This window comes from Trichechus manatus, unplaced genomic scaffold (assembly GCF_000243295.1).
Source record: "Trichechus manatus latirostris isolate Lorelei unplaced genomic scaffold, TriManLat1.0 scaffold00038, whole genome shotgun sequence".
NCBI lineage: Eukaryota > Metazoa > Chordata > Mammalia > Sirenia > Trichechidae > Trichechus > Trichechus manatus.
In genome coordinates, this window is record NW_004443974.1 from 13,390,554 (window position 1) to 13,408,495 (window position 17,942).

Consider the following 17,942-nt stretch of genomic DNA (forward strand, 5'->3'; position numbering starts at 1 on the left):
TAATTCCCTTGCAGAGCTTTCTACTTTATGCCTGAGCCATCTAGACAATTTGTGTACAACAGTGCTTTGTGATTACAGTTTCTTGAAACCTTGTAATTGCCCTGTAATTTTTTTTTCTCTGCCTCCCTCTCTTTTCCCAGTGCGGAAGGGATGAATGCTGGAGGCTATGGAAACCTCTTGATGAACAGTGAACAGCCCCAAGGCGAGTACGGGGTCACCATTGCTTTTCTGCGATTGATTACCACTCTAGTCAAGGTAAAATCTGGTCAGATGATTCTGAAATTGTGTCCTTGCCACCTGCTATTGTAGTCTTCTTGTCTGGAGGCAGAACAGTTGTCCCGATGTTAGGATGACAACAGTTTCTATATATTGAGTTCCTACTATGTACCAGGTTCTATAGTAGGTGCTTTATGTGAATTTATTTAATATTCTCAGGAGACTTAGGAGGTAAAATTGAAGAGGCCATAAGGTTTAATGCAGTGACTGTCAAGCTATTTTGACTGTAGCCCAGAGTAATAACTACATTTTGTATCATGCCCTAGTACACACATGTGTGTATACTCCTGAAGCAAAGCTTCATAGTGCAGCACTTACTACATAAGATGTACCTTTTTTTTAATATTTTATTGAGGTTTTGGTGTAAGTTTACATAGCAAGTTAGGTTCCCATTTAACAATTTCTAAACAAGTTGTTCATTGACATTAGTTACATTTATCACAGTGTGTCAGCATTCTCTTTAATTGTAGTCAGCTTGTTCTCTTTCTAGTACTCTAGTTTCCCTGCCACCTTATCTTCTCATCTTTGCTTTTGAGTAATTGTTGACCTTTTGGTCTCATGTTATGAGTTACATCCTTTATTCTGTGTGCCACTCTGCTATTTCGCTAAAAGGTAATCCCAGGAGATAGGTTTGGTTCTGGTTTAAAGAGTGTCTCAGGGCAATAGTTTCAGGGAGTCCCCTATCAAGAGTTATACTTTGATACTTTCTGTTCTGGTTTTTGTTTTTGTGTTTTTTTAAAGTTGTGATCATTACTGATTTCATAATCCACTAATGGGTCACAGCTCAGTTTGAAAAATACTGGCGTAGCAGTTAAGAGCATGGGTTTTGTATTGAGACAGAATTAAGTTTAAATTCCAGCTTGACCACTTATAGCTTCATGACCTTGGTTAGGTACAGAATTTCTCAGAACCTCTATAAAATAGGAATAATAGTTACAGTTTCTGCCACATGGAGTTTATGAGAGAGTCATGCAGGCAAAGCACTGAGCACACTTCCAGACCACAGAACATCATAAATGAATGCTTTAAAAAATAGGAACAATAGTGTAGAGAGATGTGGATATAGATACAGATGTTTATAATATCGATATTATAATAAAGTGTGCAAAGACCTGCAGTTAGAAAACCAAAAGGGAAGAACACACTCGTCATTTCTCAAGCTGAAAAAACTGAAGAAAAAATTCAAGCCTCGAGTTGTTGAAAAGCAAAGACATTACTTGAGGACTAAAGTGCGCCTGACCCAAGCCATGATATTTTCAGTTGCCCCATATGCACGCAAAAGCTGGAATATGAATAAGGAAGACTGAAGAAGAATTGATGCTGTTGAATTATTGTGTTGGCAAAGAATAATACACCATGGACTGCCAGAAGAACAACAAATCTGTCTTGGAGTACTCCTTGGAAGCGAGGATGACGAGACTTCATCGCATGTACTTTGGACATGTTATCAGGAGGGAACAGTCCCTGGAGAGGGAGGACATCGTGCGTGGTAAGGTCAATGAAAAAGAGGAAGACCCTTGACGAGATGGATTGACAACAGTGGCTGCCACAATGGGCTGAAACATAGCAAATTGCCTGGATTTGATTAATTCCCTTGCAGAGCTTTCTACTTTATGCCTGAGCCATCTAGACAATTTGTGTACAACAGTGCTTTGTGATTACAGTTTCTTGAAACCTTGTAATTGCCCTGTAATTTTTTTTTCTCTGCCTCCCTCTCTTTTCCCAGTGCGGACTAGGCAGTGTTTCGTGCTATTGTACATAACGTTGCTATGAGTTGGAACTGACTCAACAGCACCTAACAATAGCAACACAGATGTTTATCTGTATATAAATAAAGAACCCCCATTTTTGAGATAAGGAGGAACTGATGTTAAGTAGTATTAGGACAAAGAATTTAGGGTATCAGATCTCCTTTCTGGTATTCCAGTGATAGGGTGGAGGGTGAAGGTTGTCATGATGATCATGACGGTGAAATTGGCATTCTCCTTTATCAACAATCCTATATTCTTTATGTGTAAGGTACCTCCCTTCCTCCCAGATTTAGTCTTTATCTCTCTTCCTCATGCGGGTATTTTTGTGACATAGTCACATTGGTCTTTTTAGGTTTTTTTTCAAATTTAGAGAAATGCACAACTTGGGCTCAGTTGACCTAAGGTGTTCTGATGTCTTTTTTTCACTAATGGCCAAGGCTGGCCCAGATTACATTTGAACTTATGGTTTTGGAGTTAGTAAATCTTTAGTAACTAAATGACTTTTCCTGCATTCACATGGCAGAAGCCCTCACAGCATGGTTTCTTGTAGGGGCAGCTTGGTAGTACCCAGAGCCAAGGGCTGGTGCCTTGTGTCATGTTTGTTCTGAAGGAGATGCTTCCCAGCTACCACAAGTGGCGCTACAATTCTCATGGTGTGAGAGAGCAGATTGGTAAGGACAGCGGGGCAGGGAAGGCTTGGGGGAATTTCTGGCTCCCTAGAGATTTCTTTGTCTCCCTTTCTTGGGGTAAGGCCATTCCTATGTCTTTTCCGGAGTCCAGGTTGCCTGATCTTGGAGCTGATCCATGCGATACTGAACCTGTGTCATGAGACAGATCTGCAGAGCAGGTATGAGAAGAGTGATTGCTAGAGCTTGGTGCTCCTAGATGCTACTGTTCATCAAGGGAAGACATGGGCTTCTGCTGTGCAGATTCATCTCATTTCTTTCAGAGAACTCACCTTTTGTTGAGCCCAGAGCTTACTACACTTGAGGTTGTGATTTGCTTTTCACTGGACTGTTTACCCTTTCTCCTTTTGAAGAGAAGAGCAAATGAAATGGGAACAAGACTCTGTGTGTGTGTGTGTGTGTGTGTGTGTTTGTGTGTGTGTGTTGTGTGTGCATACACACCCAAACTGGTCTATATGTCTTCAGGGCACTACATATATGTCTGTCTTGTTTTAATGGTTGCATGGCATTCTATTGTATGGATTAATCATGGTCTATTCAGTAAATATTTTCATTAATTGGTGGACATTTAGATTCTCAAGTTGGTTTTTAGGATCAAGTCTATTCCAGGCAATTGATCAGAGTGTCTTCTTCTGGCAAAGAGAGCTGATCTGTGTCACTGATGTGCAGTTGATTAGGTTACCACCCTAGCCTAGCTGGACAATGCCCTTTCCTTCCAAGGATAAATGTGGTGACTTCCTAGTAACTCAGAATGCCTCTGTCTTCCAGTCACAGTCCCAGCCTTCAGTCTCTGTGCATCTGCAGTCTGGCCTACACAGAAGCGGGACAGACCATTATCAACATCATGGGCATTGGCGTGGACACCATTGACATGGTGATGGCAGCTCAGCCCCGGAGGTAGGACTCCCTTGCCACCTTTCCCCCATTTGTCTTTATTGTGCCTGAGACTGCATATTCTAAGAACTCTAGCCTAAGGTAACTTGAAGTAGCTTTTTTAAAACAATCATGTTCTTCCTAGAACATAGCCCTTAGACAGCCTACTGGCTGCTATGTGGGCTGGCCATAGCAAGGGGAGTTAATTACTCCTTGTCTCTCCTGGTTTGGACTGGAGACTCAACAGAAGTAGTTGAACTCTGGGATTATTGTTGGAATCTAATTCATGAGAGCATGTACATTACAAATGATGTCATATTGTCTGAATCAACTTTGGTTTCCATTTGGCACCCTAGTGACGGAGCAGAGGGCCAGGGGCAGCTGCTGATCAAGACAGTGAAACTGGCATTCTCCGTCACCAACAATGTTATTCGGCTGAAACCTCCTTCTAATGTGGTGTCCCCCCTGGAACAAGCTCTCACACAACATGGTATGTATTTCTGTTCCACTTGGCAACTTATTGCATGTAAGTACATGTTTCTGACTCTGCTTTTGGAGGTCAACAGTATTTTCTGATTAATTCCTTGAGGAGATTTGCAAATGATCATCAATTTCCATTTTGGACTTGGAAATAAGAGTACTGGATCATACTTTATGTCTACCTCCTATTGATGACAAAATAATTGTTAAGGACATGGGCTCAAAGTTAAACTGCCTTGGTTTAAATTTTGGCTTCAACAAGCTGTGTGACCTTGGACACATTACTAAACTCTACCTCAGGTTCCTCATCTGTAAAATTGGGATAATAAAGTAATAATCTATTTTATAAGATTATAGTAAAGGTTAAATAAATTACTACATGTAAAACATAGACTCCTGGTACCTAGTAGGTATTGGCTATTACTCTATCACCTTAAACTGGTCATTTAATCCCTTTGGAACCCACTTTCCTCCTTTTCAAGGAGATGTTCGGATAATATCTAAGGCCCTTACTAGCCATATCATTTTGAGATTTCTGTGATTTTTGCATTTCAGTGCAATGCTTCAGTGTGATGCCTTTTTCTAACCTATTTTTTAGAAGACTACCTGTTTTCTTCAGATTATCTCTTTTTCTGCTCTTCATGAATTGGATTGAATTGTTTACCTACAATTCTATCCTGACCGTCCTGTTTGCCACTGAAAAAAGTCAGAATGATACGGCCACATGGTTTTGGTTTGGCCCCCAAATTATTCAGGGTAAATTCTCTCACGTTTATGAGCCTTTTTGAAAGCAACCTCTAGGAGCTTGACTCAGGCACACTTGATGTCTCAGCTGACTCCTGTGCTTCTTCAGGTGCCCATGGGAACAACCTCATTGCTGTTCTAGCCAAATACATCTACCACAAACATGACCCTGCTTTGCCACGTCTTGCCATCCAACTGCTGAAACGTCTGGCCACGGTAGGATTCCACTTCACCATCCGGAGCCCCAGAAAACTGACTCTTTTGCTTGGGACTACTCTTGCCTTCTCCCAAGAGAAACAGCTGGCTTGTACTTTTCTGACTTTTATAGCAATATAGCCATACCCATACACTTAAATATAAATGTGTGTTTATGAGGGGTTTTTTTTTTTGTTTTTTTTTTTTTTCTGATTACAAAAGACTTACGTACTCATTGTAAAATTTGAACATTGCAAATATATGTAACATAGAAGGTTACGGTACCCTATGATCCCCTCGTTCTGAGAGTCCCTATGAGCAGATTGGTACACATTGTTCCACATTTCTTTCTTCTTATCTGTGCTTATATATTAAAAGGTGTTTGGGTGTGTGCTTTTGTTTTTTACAAGAGTAGAATTCACTGTACATACTGTTTTGTGGCTAGGTTTCGTTACTTAACAGCATATTTTGCAGTCTTTCCTTTGGATAGGTTGGAGCTACTTCATTCTTTTTAATGTTTGCATGGCATGCCATTGAATGGATGCATCATAACTCATTTGGGCTATGTAAACAGTGCTGCAATAAACATTATTATCCATAGAACTCTAAAAGCTTTTGTTCACAGTCCCTAAATATTAAATAAATTGATACGGTATCCTGGCCACAAGGGACATCATCAGTTTTTTAATCTTTGCCATTCTAATAAGCAAAAAAGATATTCTCTCATGTTTACTTTGCATTTATGTGATCGTGAGAGAGGTTGAGCATCTTTTTATGTTGATTACTGTTTCTCCTGTAAATTGTTAGACATCTGGTGCTGTAGTTCTCCTGAAGTAATCTCCGTTCTGACTCAGAACTACGAGTCTGAATGTTTCCCTTTCTGCCCCTCTTCTGGGAATTCTCCAGCACCCTCCTGCAGAAGCCTCTTGAGGTTGCCTGGAGGCAGAGATCTAAGCCTACGTGTCCCGGTCTCCACCAGGTGGCCCCAATGTCGGTGTATGCCTGTCTGGGCAACGATGCGGCTGCCATTCGCGATGCCTTCCTGTTTCGGCTGCAGAGCAAGATTGAGGACATGCGCATCAAAGTCATGGTTTTGGAGTTCCTCACAGTTGCAGTAGAGACCCAGCCAGGCCTCATTGAACTGTTTCTGAACCTGGAGGTGAAGGACGGCAGTGATGGCTCCAAGGTGAGCCTCCACCTGCGATGAAGTTGAGAGATGGCTCCCTGGGAGGGGTACAGCTGCTGGCAGTGGCTGTGGACCTGAACTCTCACCTGTCCCCTCTTGCAGGAATTCAGCCTTGGGGTGTGGAGCTGTCTACACGCAGTGCTGGAGCTGATTGATTGCCAGCAGCAGGATCGATACTGGTGCCCACCCCTGCTGCATCGTGCAGCCATTGCCTTTCTGCATGCCCTGTGGCAGGACCGTCGGGATAGTGCCATGCTGGTCCTCAGAACCAAGTAAGTCTGACTCTGGGAGTTATTTAACTCTGAGTCTCGTTGTCCTGGTCTGTAAAATGAGGGTTACAATGGTTCCTATCTCACAGTTTTGTTGTGACAGTTCACCGACGATATGTATAAAAAGTGCTTTTTGCCTGGTTTGATACATAGAAGTTTTACTCTTACTCTCTTAATACTGCCTCTAGCAAGTACCATCTTTAACTTTTAACTGCCTTTGTGCTCCCGCCTTCTGCTAGCCACAATTAACCCACTGTTCTTAGAAACAGTGTATTCAGATGGGAGTCTAGCTTGCTGAACCATTGGACCAAAACACCCTTCTTCTCATGGACTCTGTTGGCACAAAGGAAGGAATATTAAAAAGGCTAAATATGGGAGTCTGATGTCCTCATTTCCCTCTTCACTCTCTTCTTTGTGGGACTTTTGGGAAAGTAAAGTAGCATGAGTCATTAAGGTTTTTACTGACCAACTCTAGAAAGTATAATTGTATTTCTGGAGATGAAAAACTGATTTTTGCTATGAAACCGTTTACATATATGTAGGAACAATTGACCTATAAGATACATGTTAAGATTGAGACTAGTAAAATATGGAGAAGTAACCACTGAAGGCAGTTAGAGGACTGAAAAGGACTATGTGAGAGAAACAGTGTGATTTCCAGTGTATTTCCTTTTTAGACCCAAGTTTTGGGAGAATTTAACCAGCCCACTGTTTGGAACCCTTTCTCCCCTCTCAGAAACATCTGAGGTAAGCTGTGTTGAAGGATGGGACAGTGACTGGAAGTCCCTGGGAGGAAAGCCTGGGCTGTGAGGTGTAGAAAATGATACCTCCCCTAGTTAAACAACCAGAATTATTCTTCATTAGAAACTTTTTTCTCAAGTGCCTGCTTCCTCTTTCTTTAATGTCTTGCTTTGGGAAGAAAAATGGCGTACCTTTTCTGCGTTGATGGCTCTGTGGTCTTGTTCACTCACTTGGAGACATTGTGAACCTGATGCTTCTGCTCTTGATTTACATTTGATAGGGAATGTGCTTTCTTGTTTTTCAAATACTGGATCCCTGCTCTGTTACATTGTGGGGGGCACCAGAGAAGAGGTTTCTCCATGTGACTGGTTTCTGCTCTGCTCTTCCCTTCCACAGCCCAGCATCCTGGAAACCTGTGCCCTAATTATGAAGATAATTTGCTTGGAGATATACTATGTTGTTAAGTGAGTCTTTTCCCCTTTTGAGACTTTAATTAAAGGTTGGGATGGGCAGATCATAGTGGCCCACCGTTGGGCCAAAGCCGAGGAGAGAGCTGGTTTGGAACCATTTATGGAGGGCCAGCGAATTGTGTCCTGGGCCAATCCATTGATGGCATTTATGATTGTCAGAGAAGTATTGTGAAGCCAACTCCGTGTGACCAGGATTTTATGGAGGAGAAATTCTGGAAAAGGCTTCAACCTAACCCATTATGTTGAGCAAGAAGTATGAACCTCACACATTGGAGTTGATCCTGGAGCCATCTGCCTTTAAGCCCAATGTGAGGTTGCTTTCTCTGCCTCAGGAATGGTCTATGCCCATCATATTCCTATCAGAATCTAACTGTGGCTTTGTTTTTTCTTGACACTCTAGGGGCTCACTAGACCAGTCATTAAAAGATACACTCAAGAAATTTTCCAGTGAAAAACGCTTTGTCTACTGGTCAGGGTATGTCAAATCCTTGGCAGTTCACATGGCTGAAACAGAGGGCAGCAGCTGCACCTCCTTGGTAGAGTACCAGTTGCTGGTTTCTGCTTGGCGGATGCTTCTCATCATTGCCACCAGTCATGTAAGAACCTTCTTGGGCTAGTCTTCACTTCGGTATCCTAGCAACAATATGTTGAGGTGCCTAGTAGATACAGCCTCTTGGGATGAAAAACGAATCAGGATTTGTCCCTGAGAGCTAAATGTAACGGGTTCTGTGCAAAGAGATTGGGGGTAATATGGGTGTTTGAGGGTGTTGGGTCCAACAAGAGACACATAAGAACAGTGCAGAGAACTAATTTAAAAATCCCTTTAGACATCCATAACAAGCCTCCTCTAGCTACATTTGTGGTCTTGAATAGGTCTAAGGGGCTCCCTTCCTTAGTCTGCCTCTCATGCAAATGCGTGATTGCCTTCTCTTGCTTTGTGCCCTATAGATGCTAGGTAAATATTTGTTGATTAGCCAGCAGGTGGCTGTAACAGCTGCAGCAACACCTTCTCTAGAGAGCAGTTTGTAGTTTATTTCATTGGTTCGTAGAAAAGAATAGAGCCTGCTGTGTCTGTAGTGTCTCTGCACTGAGAGTTGGTTTTTGGAGCAGGTTAACATTGGGGAAGAGCTTGTGTGGTTTTCTTGTGGTTTGACACCATATTGCTTTTTTGTAAGGACTAGGTGTTAAACTGCTTGTCCCTGGGGAATCCAGATTAATATCTTGACTTCATTAATAACTTCAGTTTGATAGATGCTTCCCTGTCCCGAACATACTTTTGCAATCTCAGTGAGATGTTCCCTAAAGCCAGAGCTCCCACTTCCTTGGAACTTTGATCCTAGAAAGAGTGAGTGTGTGAGTGTTCTTGCTGTGGCACAAATGGTCATGGGCCCCTGAGACTCCAGACACACCAAATGACTCAGTCATCTTTGGGGAATGATTGATTCCCCAGCGAATAACCTCTGTGTCACCTGCCTTTTAGACCGTAGCCAGGCAGCAGTTTTTGAGTTGTTTTTGAGTTCTGAAAATCCTGCCATCCTCTTTCCTTTTCGGAAACCTATTTGGTCAAGTCTAGGACATTAATCATTCATTCATTTATTCATTTTAGGAATATTAATTGAATGTTTACCATGTGCCAGGCACCAGGGATACAGCAGTGAATAAAGGCATATAGGTGCTTGATCTTAGGGAGAGAGGCCCAGGAGGGAGCCAAATTATAAACAAATTCACAAATAAAAAATACAGTTTTAGATTGTCATAATTTGCTATGAAGAAAATAATCAAAATGCTATGGTAGAGATTAATTTTAGATAGGGCTGATTGGGAGGCCCTCTCTAAGGAGGTGATATCCAAACTGAGACCTGAATAGTGCAGAGAAGCCTTTTAGTTAAAGACTTGTGGAAGAGAGCAGTCTAGGTAGATGGAATCCTAAGTATGAAGGTCTGGTTGTGGAAAAGAGCTTGGTGTGTTTAAGGAGGAAGGAGGCAAGTAGGGCTGGAATATAGTGAGCCCATGGAAGTGATACCAGAGTTAGTTGGACTAGATTACATGGGGCCTCTTAGGCCATGGTGAGGAGTTTGGTTTGTATTTCTAATACACTGGGAGGCCTTTGAAGGGCTTTAAGGAGGAGAGGGATGTAGCCATGAAGAGGAAGTGTTACTGGGCTTGGTTCTGACATCTAAAGATGGACAAAGAAACAGCATGGCCATCAAGACCCATTTTAGTCAGGGAGACAATGACTTATCAATGACTAGGTGCCTGACAGAAGATCTCAAGTTTTTTAGCTTCTAAAGTCTGGGAAATTTTCTGAACCAAGACCTTTTTCTGTTCTTTGTAGGCAGATATCATGCACCTGAGCGACTCTGCGGTGCGTCGCCAGCTCTTTCTTGAAGTGCTTGATGGGACCAAAGCGTTAGTAAGTGTGTCTAGGAGATTTCATGTTCCTTCACGGGAGAAGGTCTCTGAAATCAAAATAGCAGAGTTCTGAGTCTGCCAGCTGCACAAGTGGTCAGATCAAAGGGCTCAGCCTAGGAGACCTGAGGCTGCAGTGGGGAAGCCAAGGCCTGCTGCTGCCATGCCAACCCTTGGTCTCTCCCACTCTGTCCCATCCCTGTGGGCGTGCTGCTGGGGTCAGTGGATGGAGCTCAAATCCTGCCACTGTGTCAGCTCACAGGAAGCCAGACTCTAACTGCTCTGCTCTCTCCCCTCAGCTCCTTGTTCCATCCTCAGTGAACTGCCTCCGCCTTGGCTCCATGATGTGCACCCTGCTGCTTATCCTTCTCCGGCAGTGGAAGAGGTGAGGGCTGTGCCCAGAGAGGTGGGCTTGAGGCCGGCAGTCTCCACAACCATGCCTGCTCGCTTCTCTTTACTGACCCTTTACCTCGCCACATGTGAGAAATTGGGTCTACAATGGGCTATAGGTTCATTTAACTTTCTGTCATAGGGAATGGGACTGATAGCAAACACACAGGTGGGAGGCAAAGACTCCGGGTGGCGCAGAGGCATTTGTGACCTTTTTGTGAGGTGTGTACTCGCTCCCTCTGCACCTTGACATTTTTTCTAGAGAGTTGGGTTCTGTGGATGAAATTCTTGGCCCCTTGACGGAGATCCTGGAGGGAGTGCTGCAGGCAGACCAACAACTAATGGAGAAGACGAAGGCCAAGGTGTTTTCAGCGTTCATCACAGTGTTGCAGATGAAGGAGATGAGAGGTGAGGGGCAGACTGCAATGGTGGAGTAGCAGTAGCAGTCTTCCTGCCCCTGCTGGCAGCCCACTTAGGCAGGGCTTCCTTGTTTTCACTCTTGGAGGTCTTGTCTTCTAGAAAGTTCTTTTTCTTCCCCACTTTTTCCCTCTTTCCTCTCGTGAGACAGATACTTTCCCTCTGAATACCATACTACATTCCCAGTCACCTGCCTGGGAAGGAGAATTTGTTGTGCAGTGAGAGTTGATAATGATGAGCATGGCATTGTTCCCTTCCTGTCTGCTCTACAGTAAGTGACATCCCCCAGTACTCCCAGCTGGTGTTTAACGTCTGTGAGACCCTCCAAGAAGAGGTGATTGCACTCTTTGACCAGACCCGCCACAGCCTGGCATCGGGCAATACCACAGAGGACAAGGACAGCATGGAGACGGATGACTGCTCTCGGCCTCGGCCCAAGGACCAGCGTGATGGGGTGAGGGAACGTCCTAGAGCAGTATGTCCTTCATACACACGTCCAACAAATAGTAACTGCCTGCCTGCTCTGTGCCAGGCCCAGTACTAGACCCTGGGGGCTATTAGTGAACAAAACAGATGGTCACTGTACTGATGGAGTTCCCAGGCTAGTGGGAAAAAGCTAGTAAACCAGAGACTATGCAGAGAAATAGGAATTCACTTGTGACAACTACTACAGGAGGGAAGTACAGGGAAAATGTAAAACTTGGGTTTCTAACCTAATCTCGGCACTGAGGGAAGGCTTCCTAGAAAGTGCTTTTTCAGTGGCGACCTAAAGGATTAGTAGAGCCAGCCAGGCGAAGCGTTCAGGGGCAAATATTTGGGCAGAGAGAGCAGCACATGGTGAAGCATGGGTCAGGAGCATCTTGTGACCTGAAGGAAGGCTGGTGTCAGCGCAGACTAGAAGGCTGGGTGGGGAGTGTGGGGTGAGATGGGGCTGGAGAGGGAGGTGCTAGATGTGCAAACCTGGCAGGGTCTTTGGTCTGTATCCTAAGTGATTTAGGAAGTGATTTAAGGATGTTTAATCAGGGGAGAAGAATGATCAGATTTTCACTCTAGAAAGATCACTCTGGATGGTATGTTGTTGTGAGGTATGGCTGAGTCGATTCCGACTCATGGTGACTCCGTGTGACAGAGTAGAACTGCCCCACATGGCTTTCTTGACTGTAATCTTTATGGAATCAGATCACCAAGTCTTTCTTCCTCAGAGCTGCTAGGTAGATTCGAACAGCCAACCTTTTGGTTAGCAACCAAGCACTTAACTGTTGCATCTCTAGGGCTCCTTGGATGCAATGTTTTTCAAACTGTGGATCTTGAAATCAGTTTAGTTGGTTTCAACCAACTCTTTTTTTTTTTTTTTTAATGAAGTAGAATAAAATGCAAAAGAAAATATTAAGAGTGTTTTGTAGGTTGTTAAGAGTAGCTACTTAGGCCAGTGAAGTAATAGGGTGTAGAAGAGTATAATGTAAAAGGTATTTATTACTATGAGTCACGGTCAGAATAAGTTTAAAAAGCAGCTGGTATACAGAATAGGTTAAAGAGGATCAAGAGTGGATGAAGGGTGACCGTTGAGAGGCAGCTGCATCATTGCAGCAGGAGGTAATGTCACACAGACTCCATGCCAGTGGCAGAGTTAGAGTTAACCAGATGTGAAATGAGAAGTAGCATGACATTTTGGGTGTTGGGGGAGGGAGTTGTTGGTTGAGGGGTTGCTCATGGGGGTGAATGGAGTTGCTGCTATTCCCTGAAAAGTAGACACTGGAGAGAAGCAGCTTGGAAAGGATCTGATTTAGTTCAGCTCTGTTGGAGATGTATACAACCATCTAGGTCTTGGGGACCCAGGCCCAGGACTATCGGCCCTTCTTCTCTTCCTCTCCTGGATTGCTTCCTTCCCCCTGGGTCCTAGCAGGTGTGTGTCCTGGGCCTGCACCTGGCCAAGGAGCTATGTGAGGTGGATGAGGATGGCGACTCGTGGCTGCAGGTGACCCGCAGACTCCCAATCCTGCCGACCCTCTTCACCACCTTGGAGGTGAGCCTTCGCATGAAGCAGAACCTGCATTTCACCGAGGCTTCGTTGCACTTGCTGCTCACCCTGGCTCGCACCCAGCAGGTATGAGGCAAACCTGAGTGCAAGAGGGGCCCATCTTGTGCTGAGTGGCTTCTGACACTGTTCGCAGTTTTCCCTGTAAGCCGTAGTCTAGCCTGAGAGTGCTGCCTGACCCTGGGCAGAGTGGCTGTGGGCTCAGCTCCCACGGTGGTGGTGTAGTGACAGGCTCTGTCTTACTCCACGTCCTTTCCTTCCAGGGAGCCACAGCAGTAGCTGGAGCCGGCATCACCCAGAGCATTTGTTTGCCCCTCCTGAGTGTGTACCAGCTCAGCACCAATGGGACAGTGCAGGTGAGTGATGGGGCTCGCCTGGAGGCCTGAAGTAGCCAAGCTGAAGTTCCAGTTGAAAACTGCACCCCCACTACCACTTAGTCTTTTGTTTGCCCCTGAAGTTGCTCTCTTCTTTAGTGGCATGTCTAATGTACTAATGATGAGGAAGTCACAGTACTGATCTCTAGCGAGAGAAGCTTGGCCACTAAAAGGTACCACTCGGGCTATACTCACCAGCTGTGGGAGATGGGGTGCATCGTTTCTTTTATAGGCATAAGGAGGGCCAAGCCAGATTAAGTCCCTGGTATTATGGTGCTAGAGCACAGCTAGGACAGCTGTCCTCTCCTCTCTGCCTCCCAAAGGCAATGGTGCAAATGTGACTTCTGCTCCATGCTTGCCCCCTCTGACCAAGAACAGGAGAAGGGAAGTGGGTACTGTGAGCACCTGATGGGAACTCAGTACCCAGTCCTCTATGTACCTTGGCTACTACTAGTTTAGTAAACCAAAAAAATCCAAACCTGCTGCTGTGAGTGGGCTGCGACTCATGGTGACCCCGTATGTGTCAGAGTAGAACTGTGCTCCATAGGTTTTTCAATGGCTGGTTTTTTGGAAGTAGACCACCAGGACTTTGTTCCGAGGCACCTCTGGGTAGACTCAGACTTCCAACCTTTCAGTTAGCAGCTGAACATGTTAACCATTTGCACCACTCAGGGACTCCTCTAGTTTAAGAGATGTCTCCTAATCTTAGGAGTCAGCTTCAGCCGAATATCTCACAGTATTAGAATCATGAAGTATTTGAAATTTAGCCCAGACACCATTTAGAGGAAGAATGCAGGGCAGTGACATGCCTAAGCTCACATAGTTTGTCAGTGACAGACTTTAGTCTAGAACCCAGGATTCTTGTTTCTCTGCCTAGTGCTGTTTCCTTGTCTCTGACCCTCTCCAGCAGTGCCAGTTGCCAGGCAGATAGCTATGCCCATTCTAGGAGGTTTTCTCCTCCAAGTAGGTGGGCTGCCTCAGCTTCTGTGAGGCCCTGCTGTAGCTATTGGCTGGGTTCTTATGACACTGTGTCCTGATCTTGCCTGCTGTTTGTGTCCTAGACACCTAGCACTTCTCGGAAGTCCCTGGATGCCCCCTCTTGGCCAGGGGTCTACCGCCTGTCCATGTCCTTGATGGAGAGGCTCCTTAAAACCCTACGCTACAACTTCCTGACCGAGGCCCTGGACTTTGTAGGTGTTCACCAGGAGCGGACCTTACAGGTGAGGGGGCTGCCAGGATCATAGGGGTGGAGGTTAGGGTAAAAGGGGGTCTGGGCTACTCAGGAGGGAGCCAGGTGGGTAAAGGAGCTTGGGGCTTACCAGTTGAGGGGTGTGGGTGCCCTCATTTCTAAGGACTGCTGGCTGACAGGCGAGCCAGAGTGCAGCTGAACTGCTGAATGAGGGGGAAGGATCTAGGATCAGCTCAGACAGAAACTCTTAATAGTAATGCAAAGCCACCTGTGGTTGCTGCCACCTCAGCGTTTGCGGGCCCAGGACCTGTCCTCCCTACAAAATAGCAGGAGCAGGTGTGTCAGGTACCTGAACCATCCAGGTCCTTCCCTGCCGTCCTCTCTCCTCCCAGTGCCTGAACGCAGTGAGGACAGTGCAGAGTCTGGCCTGTCTAGAGGAGGCAGACCACACCGTGGGCTTCATTCTGCAGCTCTCCAACTTCATGAAGGAATGGCACTTCCACCTGCCTCAGCTCATGCGAGATGTCCAGGTAGGGGCCTCCAACACAGTTTCTTGGAGGGGTCTGGGAAAATGCTTAGGGACAGGAGGGCGCTGGGCAGTGTGGCTAGTACTGGGGGCACCTCCAATGAATTGGAGGCCGTTTCCTGACACTGGAATTTCTGAGAGAGCACAGGTTTGGGTTTCATGCCACTTAACTCTTGGAGGTAAATTTTTTTCTCCAGAACAAAGGGCAGCTTTGTAGGTTAAGAACTTAGGCTCTAACAGGTAGAGCTTGGTTCAGATCCCTTAGGAGCAGGCCTGAAGCTGGAAATCAGCTGGAGAGGGCATGCAGGGAAGGAACCAGACTGCGGAGTCAGGCAGGCTTCTGTCATTTGCTGGTTGTGTGACCCTGGTTTTTTTTTTTTTTTTTTAATCTTATTTACTTAAGACCTTATAATGTGTCTGGCATTTAGCAAGGTCCCAGGGAAACAATACAGACATGATCCCCATGCCCTAGAGTTTGTAGTCTAGCATACTTCAAACCAAACCTGTTGCTGTCAAGTCACATCCACTCATAGTGACCCTATAGGACAGAGCAGAGCTGCCCCATAGGGTTTCCAAGGAGTGGCTGGTGGGTTTGAGCTGCCAACCTTTTGGTTAGCAGCCGAGCTGTAACTTAGTCACACTTAGTGGTTGTAAATATTTTAAGCTAGAGAATGTTGAAAGGGCCTGTTAGTAGATGCTCAGTAGGTGAGAGGAGAATAATGGTATTACGTAGAGTCCTGTTATGTGGTCTAGTCAGTTGGCTGGGGCTGCTGGCAAGAGAATCTTCCCTCATACTCCCCTGTGGTGTGTCCTAGGTAAACCTAGGTTACTTATGCCAGGCCTGCACCTCCCTCCTGCATAGCCGCAAGATGCTGCAGCACTACCTACAGGTAACTGAGCCCTGCCTCCCATGGTTGCCCTCAACTCCCCACCCCTCGCTTCCTTGTGCCCCACTTTCATTTTGTGACTCTCCCCCAGAACAAAAATGGGGATGTCATCCCCTCGGCTGTTGCCCCCCGAGTCCAGCGGCCGCCCACTGCTGCACCGGCTGCCCCTGCTGCACCAGCTGCCCCTACCTGCTCTGCCTCCTCCAAACAGCCGACTGCAGACACAGAGGCCTCGGAGCAGCGAGCCTTGCGCACAGTCCAGTATGGCCTTCTCAAGATCCTCAGCCGGACTCTGGCGGCCCTGCGCCACTTCACCCCTGATGTGTGTCAGATCCTCCTGGATCAGGTACCAGCTACTACCCCTGTGCACTGCCACCAGCCTCCCAGGAGTGAGCCTTTAAGGCTTTGCTGTGCTGTGCTCTGTCCTTGAGAGCTATCCGGGGTCCTAGCTGACCTCTCTTTTCTTGTCTCCAGTCCCTGGACCTTGCCGAGTACAACTTCCTATTTGCTCTGAGCTTTACCACTCCCACCTTCGACTCCGAGGTGGCCCCCTCCTTCGGCACACTTCTGGCCACAGTGAATGTGGCCCTGAACATGCTTGGAGAGGTAAGTAGGGTGCTGTGAGCCTCTTGCCCTTCAGCCTGACTCTGCCTCCAACCTATTCTTAACCATGACCTTGGCACGTTATCTGAGCCTGTTCCACTTCATAAAATGATTATGATAGAACCTACCTGTTAGAATTATTGTGAGGATTATTGTAGCTGATAAAATTGCTTAGCGGGGACTCGGCAGGTAGGACGTCCTGAATAAATGGGAATACTTACTGTTTTTATCTTAATGGCTGTGATCTTTTGCTTCTCGTTTTCCAGCTGGACAAGAAAAAGGAGCCCCTTAGCCAGGCTGTGGGGCTCGGCACACAGGTGGAAGGGACCAGAACACTAAAGTAAGACCTTTGGGAATTTGGTCTGGGTTGAGGTAGCCATGGGGCAGCCAGGCCGGCTATTCTCTCAGCTGAATGGCCCACCCTGCACCTGCCAGCTTGGTCCTCACAACATTGCCAAAAACCTATCCTTTCTTCCAGGTCCCTCCTGATGTTTACCATGGAAAACTGCTTCTACCTGCTCATCTCCCAGGCAATGCGTTACCTGAGGGACCCAGCTGTTCACCCCCGGGATAAACAACGGATGAAGCAGGAGCTCAGCTCAGAGTTGGTACGGATGGAGGGGGCTGGGCTAACAGCGAAAGAACCCCATGGGTCTGGGATGCTGTGTCAGAGGCACTGGGCCTCATCAAGCTGTTCTTTTTCCTTGTAGAGTACACTGCTCTCCAGCCTCTCGCGCTACTTCCGCCGGGGGGCCCCCAGCTCCCCTGCTACTGGTGTCCTCCCCTCACCTCAGGGCAAGTCCACCTCTCTTTGCAAAGTCAGCCCTGAGAGTCAGGAGCCTCTGATCCAGCTGGTGCAGGCCTTTGTCCGGCACGTGCAAAGATAGGGCAGTGGCGTGCTGCCCCCATACCACTCTCCACCAGCCTGCACAGCAGCCCTGGGTAGAGGAGGTGCTGCCGGCCTGCCTGGCGGGGCCTATCTGCACCTGAGCGCGGCCCCATCACCCTCTCCGCAGAGTAGCCAGACTCCAACCTCCCACCCTTTGGCATTATTTTTGTAACAGATCAAGAGGTTAACAGCAGAGATGGGGAGCAAAGGGTCCCCTGTGTTCAGGCCCTCATGTTAAAAACACCCCAAAGAGGTGAATTCCTTTCCTTCGAGCATTCCCCACAACACTTGACCTCTACCCAGGGGAGAGGCAGGGGACCATTGCCATGCGCAGTTCAGGAGGGAGACTGTGTGCACGGGTTTGAAAACGTTTTCCATGCTCTGTTCTTGAAGTTTTTTTGGTAATACTGTGGTCTATTTATACAAATATTAAAATACTGTTTATAGACAGCTGTGTAATATATGCCTTCAAAGCCTAGGAGCCACTAGCCAGCTCTTAGAACAACAGTCTCTCTTGGCCAGGGGCCTGGGGTGGGGAAGGCAGGATATTTA

At 46.4% G+C, this 17,942-nt stretch overlaps 1 protein-coding gene across 1 annotated transcript in view; it reads left to right on the plus strand.

Annotated features, from left to right (window-relative positions):
* The window catches only part of LOC101358052 (nucleoporin NUP188 homolog), a 49,894-nt gene extending 31,976 nt beyond the window's left edge, over positions 1–17,918 (plus strand). The window contains exons 20-43 of the mRNA XM_023730797.1: positions 141–255; positions 2,578–2,698; positions 2,808–2,874; positions 3,482–3,610; positions 3,943–4,076; positions 4,920–5,026; positions 5,985–6,191; positions 6,294–6,463; positions 7,138–7,207; positions 7,598–7,665; positions 8,072–8,267; positions 10,007–10,084; positions 10,380–10,465; positions 10,733–10,878; positions 11,160–11,341; positions 12,791–12,991; positions 13,186–13,278; positions 14,358–14,516; positions 14,878–15,015; positions 15,827–15,901; positions 15,990–16,244; positions 16,373–16,504; positions 16,768–16,841; positions 16,980–17,918. Coding sequence (XP_023586565.1) covers positions 141–255; positions 2,578–2,698; positions 2,808–2,874; positions 3,482–3,610; positions 3,943–4,076; positions 4,920–5,026; positions 5,985–6,191; positions 6,294–6,463; positions 7,138–7,207; positions 7,598–7,665; positions 8,072–8,267; positions 10,007–10,084; positions 10,380–10,465; positions 10,733–10,878; positions 11,160–11,341; positions 12,791–12,991; positions 13,186–13,278; positions 14,358–14,516; positions 14,878–15,015; positions 15,827–15,901; positions 15,990–16,244; positions 16,373–16,504; positions 16,768–16,841; positions 16,980–17,211 — 3,235 coding nt within the window. The 3' untranslated portion in view covers positions 17,212–17,918. The remainder of the gene's footprint in view (positions 1–140; positions 256–2,577; positions 2,699–2,807; positions 2,875–3,481; positions 3,611–3,942; positions 4,077–4,919; positions 5,027–5,984; positions 6,192–6,293; positions 6,464–7,137; positions 7,208–7,597; positions 7,666–8,071; positions 8,268–10,006; positions 10,085–10,379; positions 10,466–10,732; positions 10,879–11,159; positions 11,342–12,790; positions 12,992–13,185; positions 13,279–14,357; positions 14,517–14,877; positions 15,016–15,826; positions 15,902–15,989; positions 16,245–16,372; positions 16,505–16,767; positions 16,842–16,979) is intronic.
* Positions 17,919–17,942: the final 24 nt, after the last annotated feature.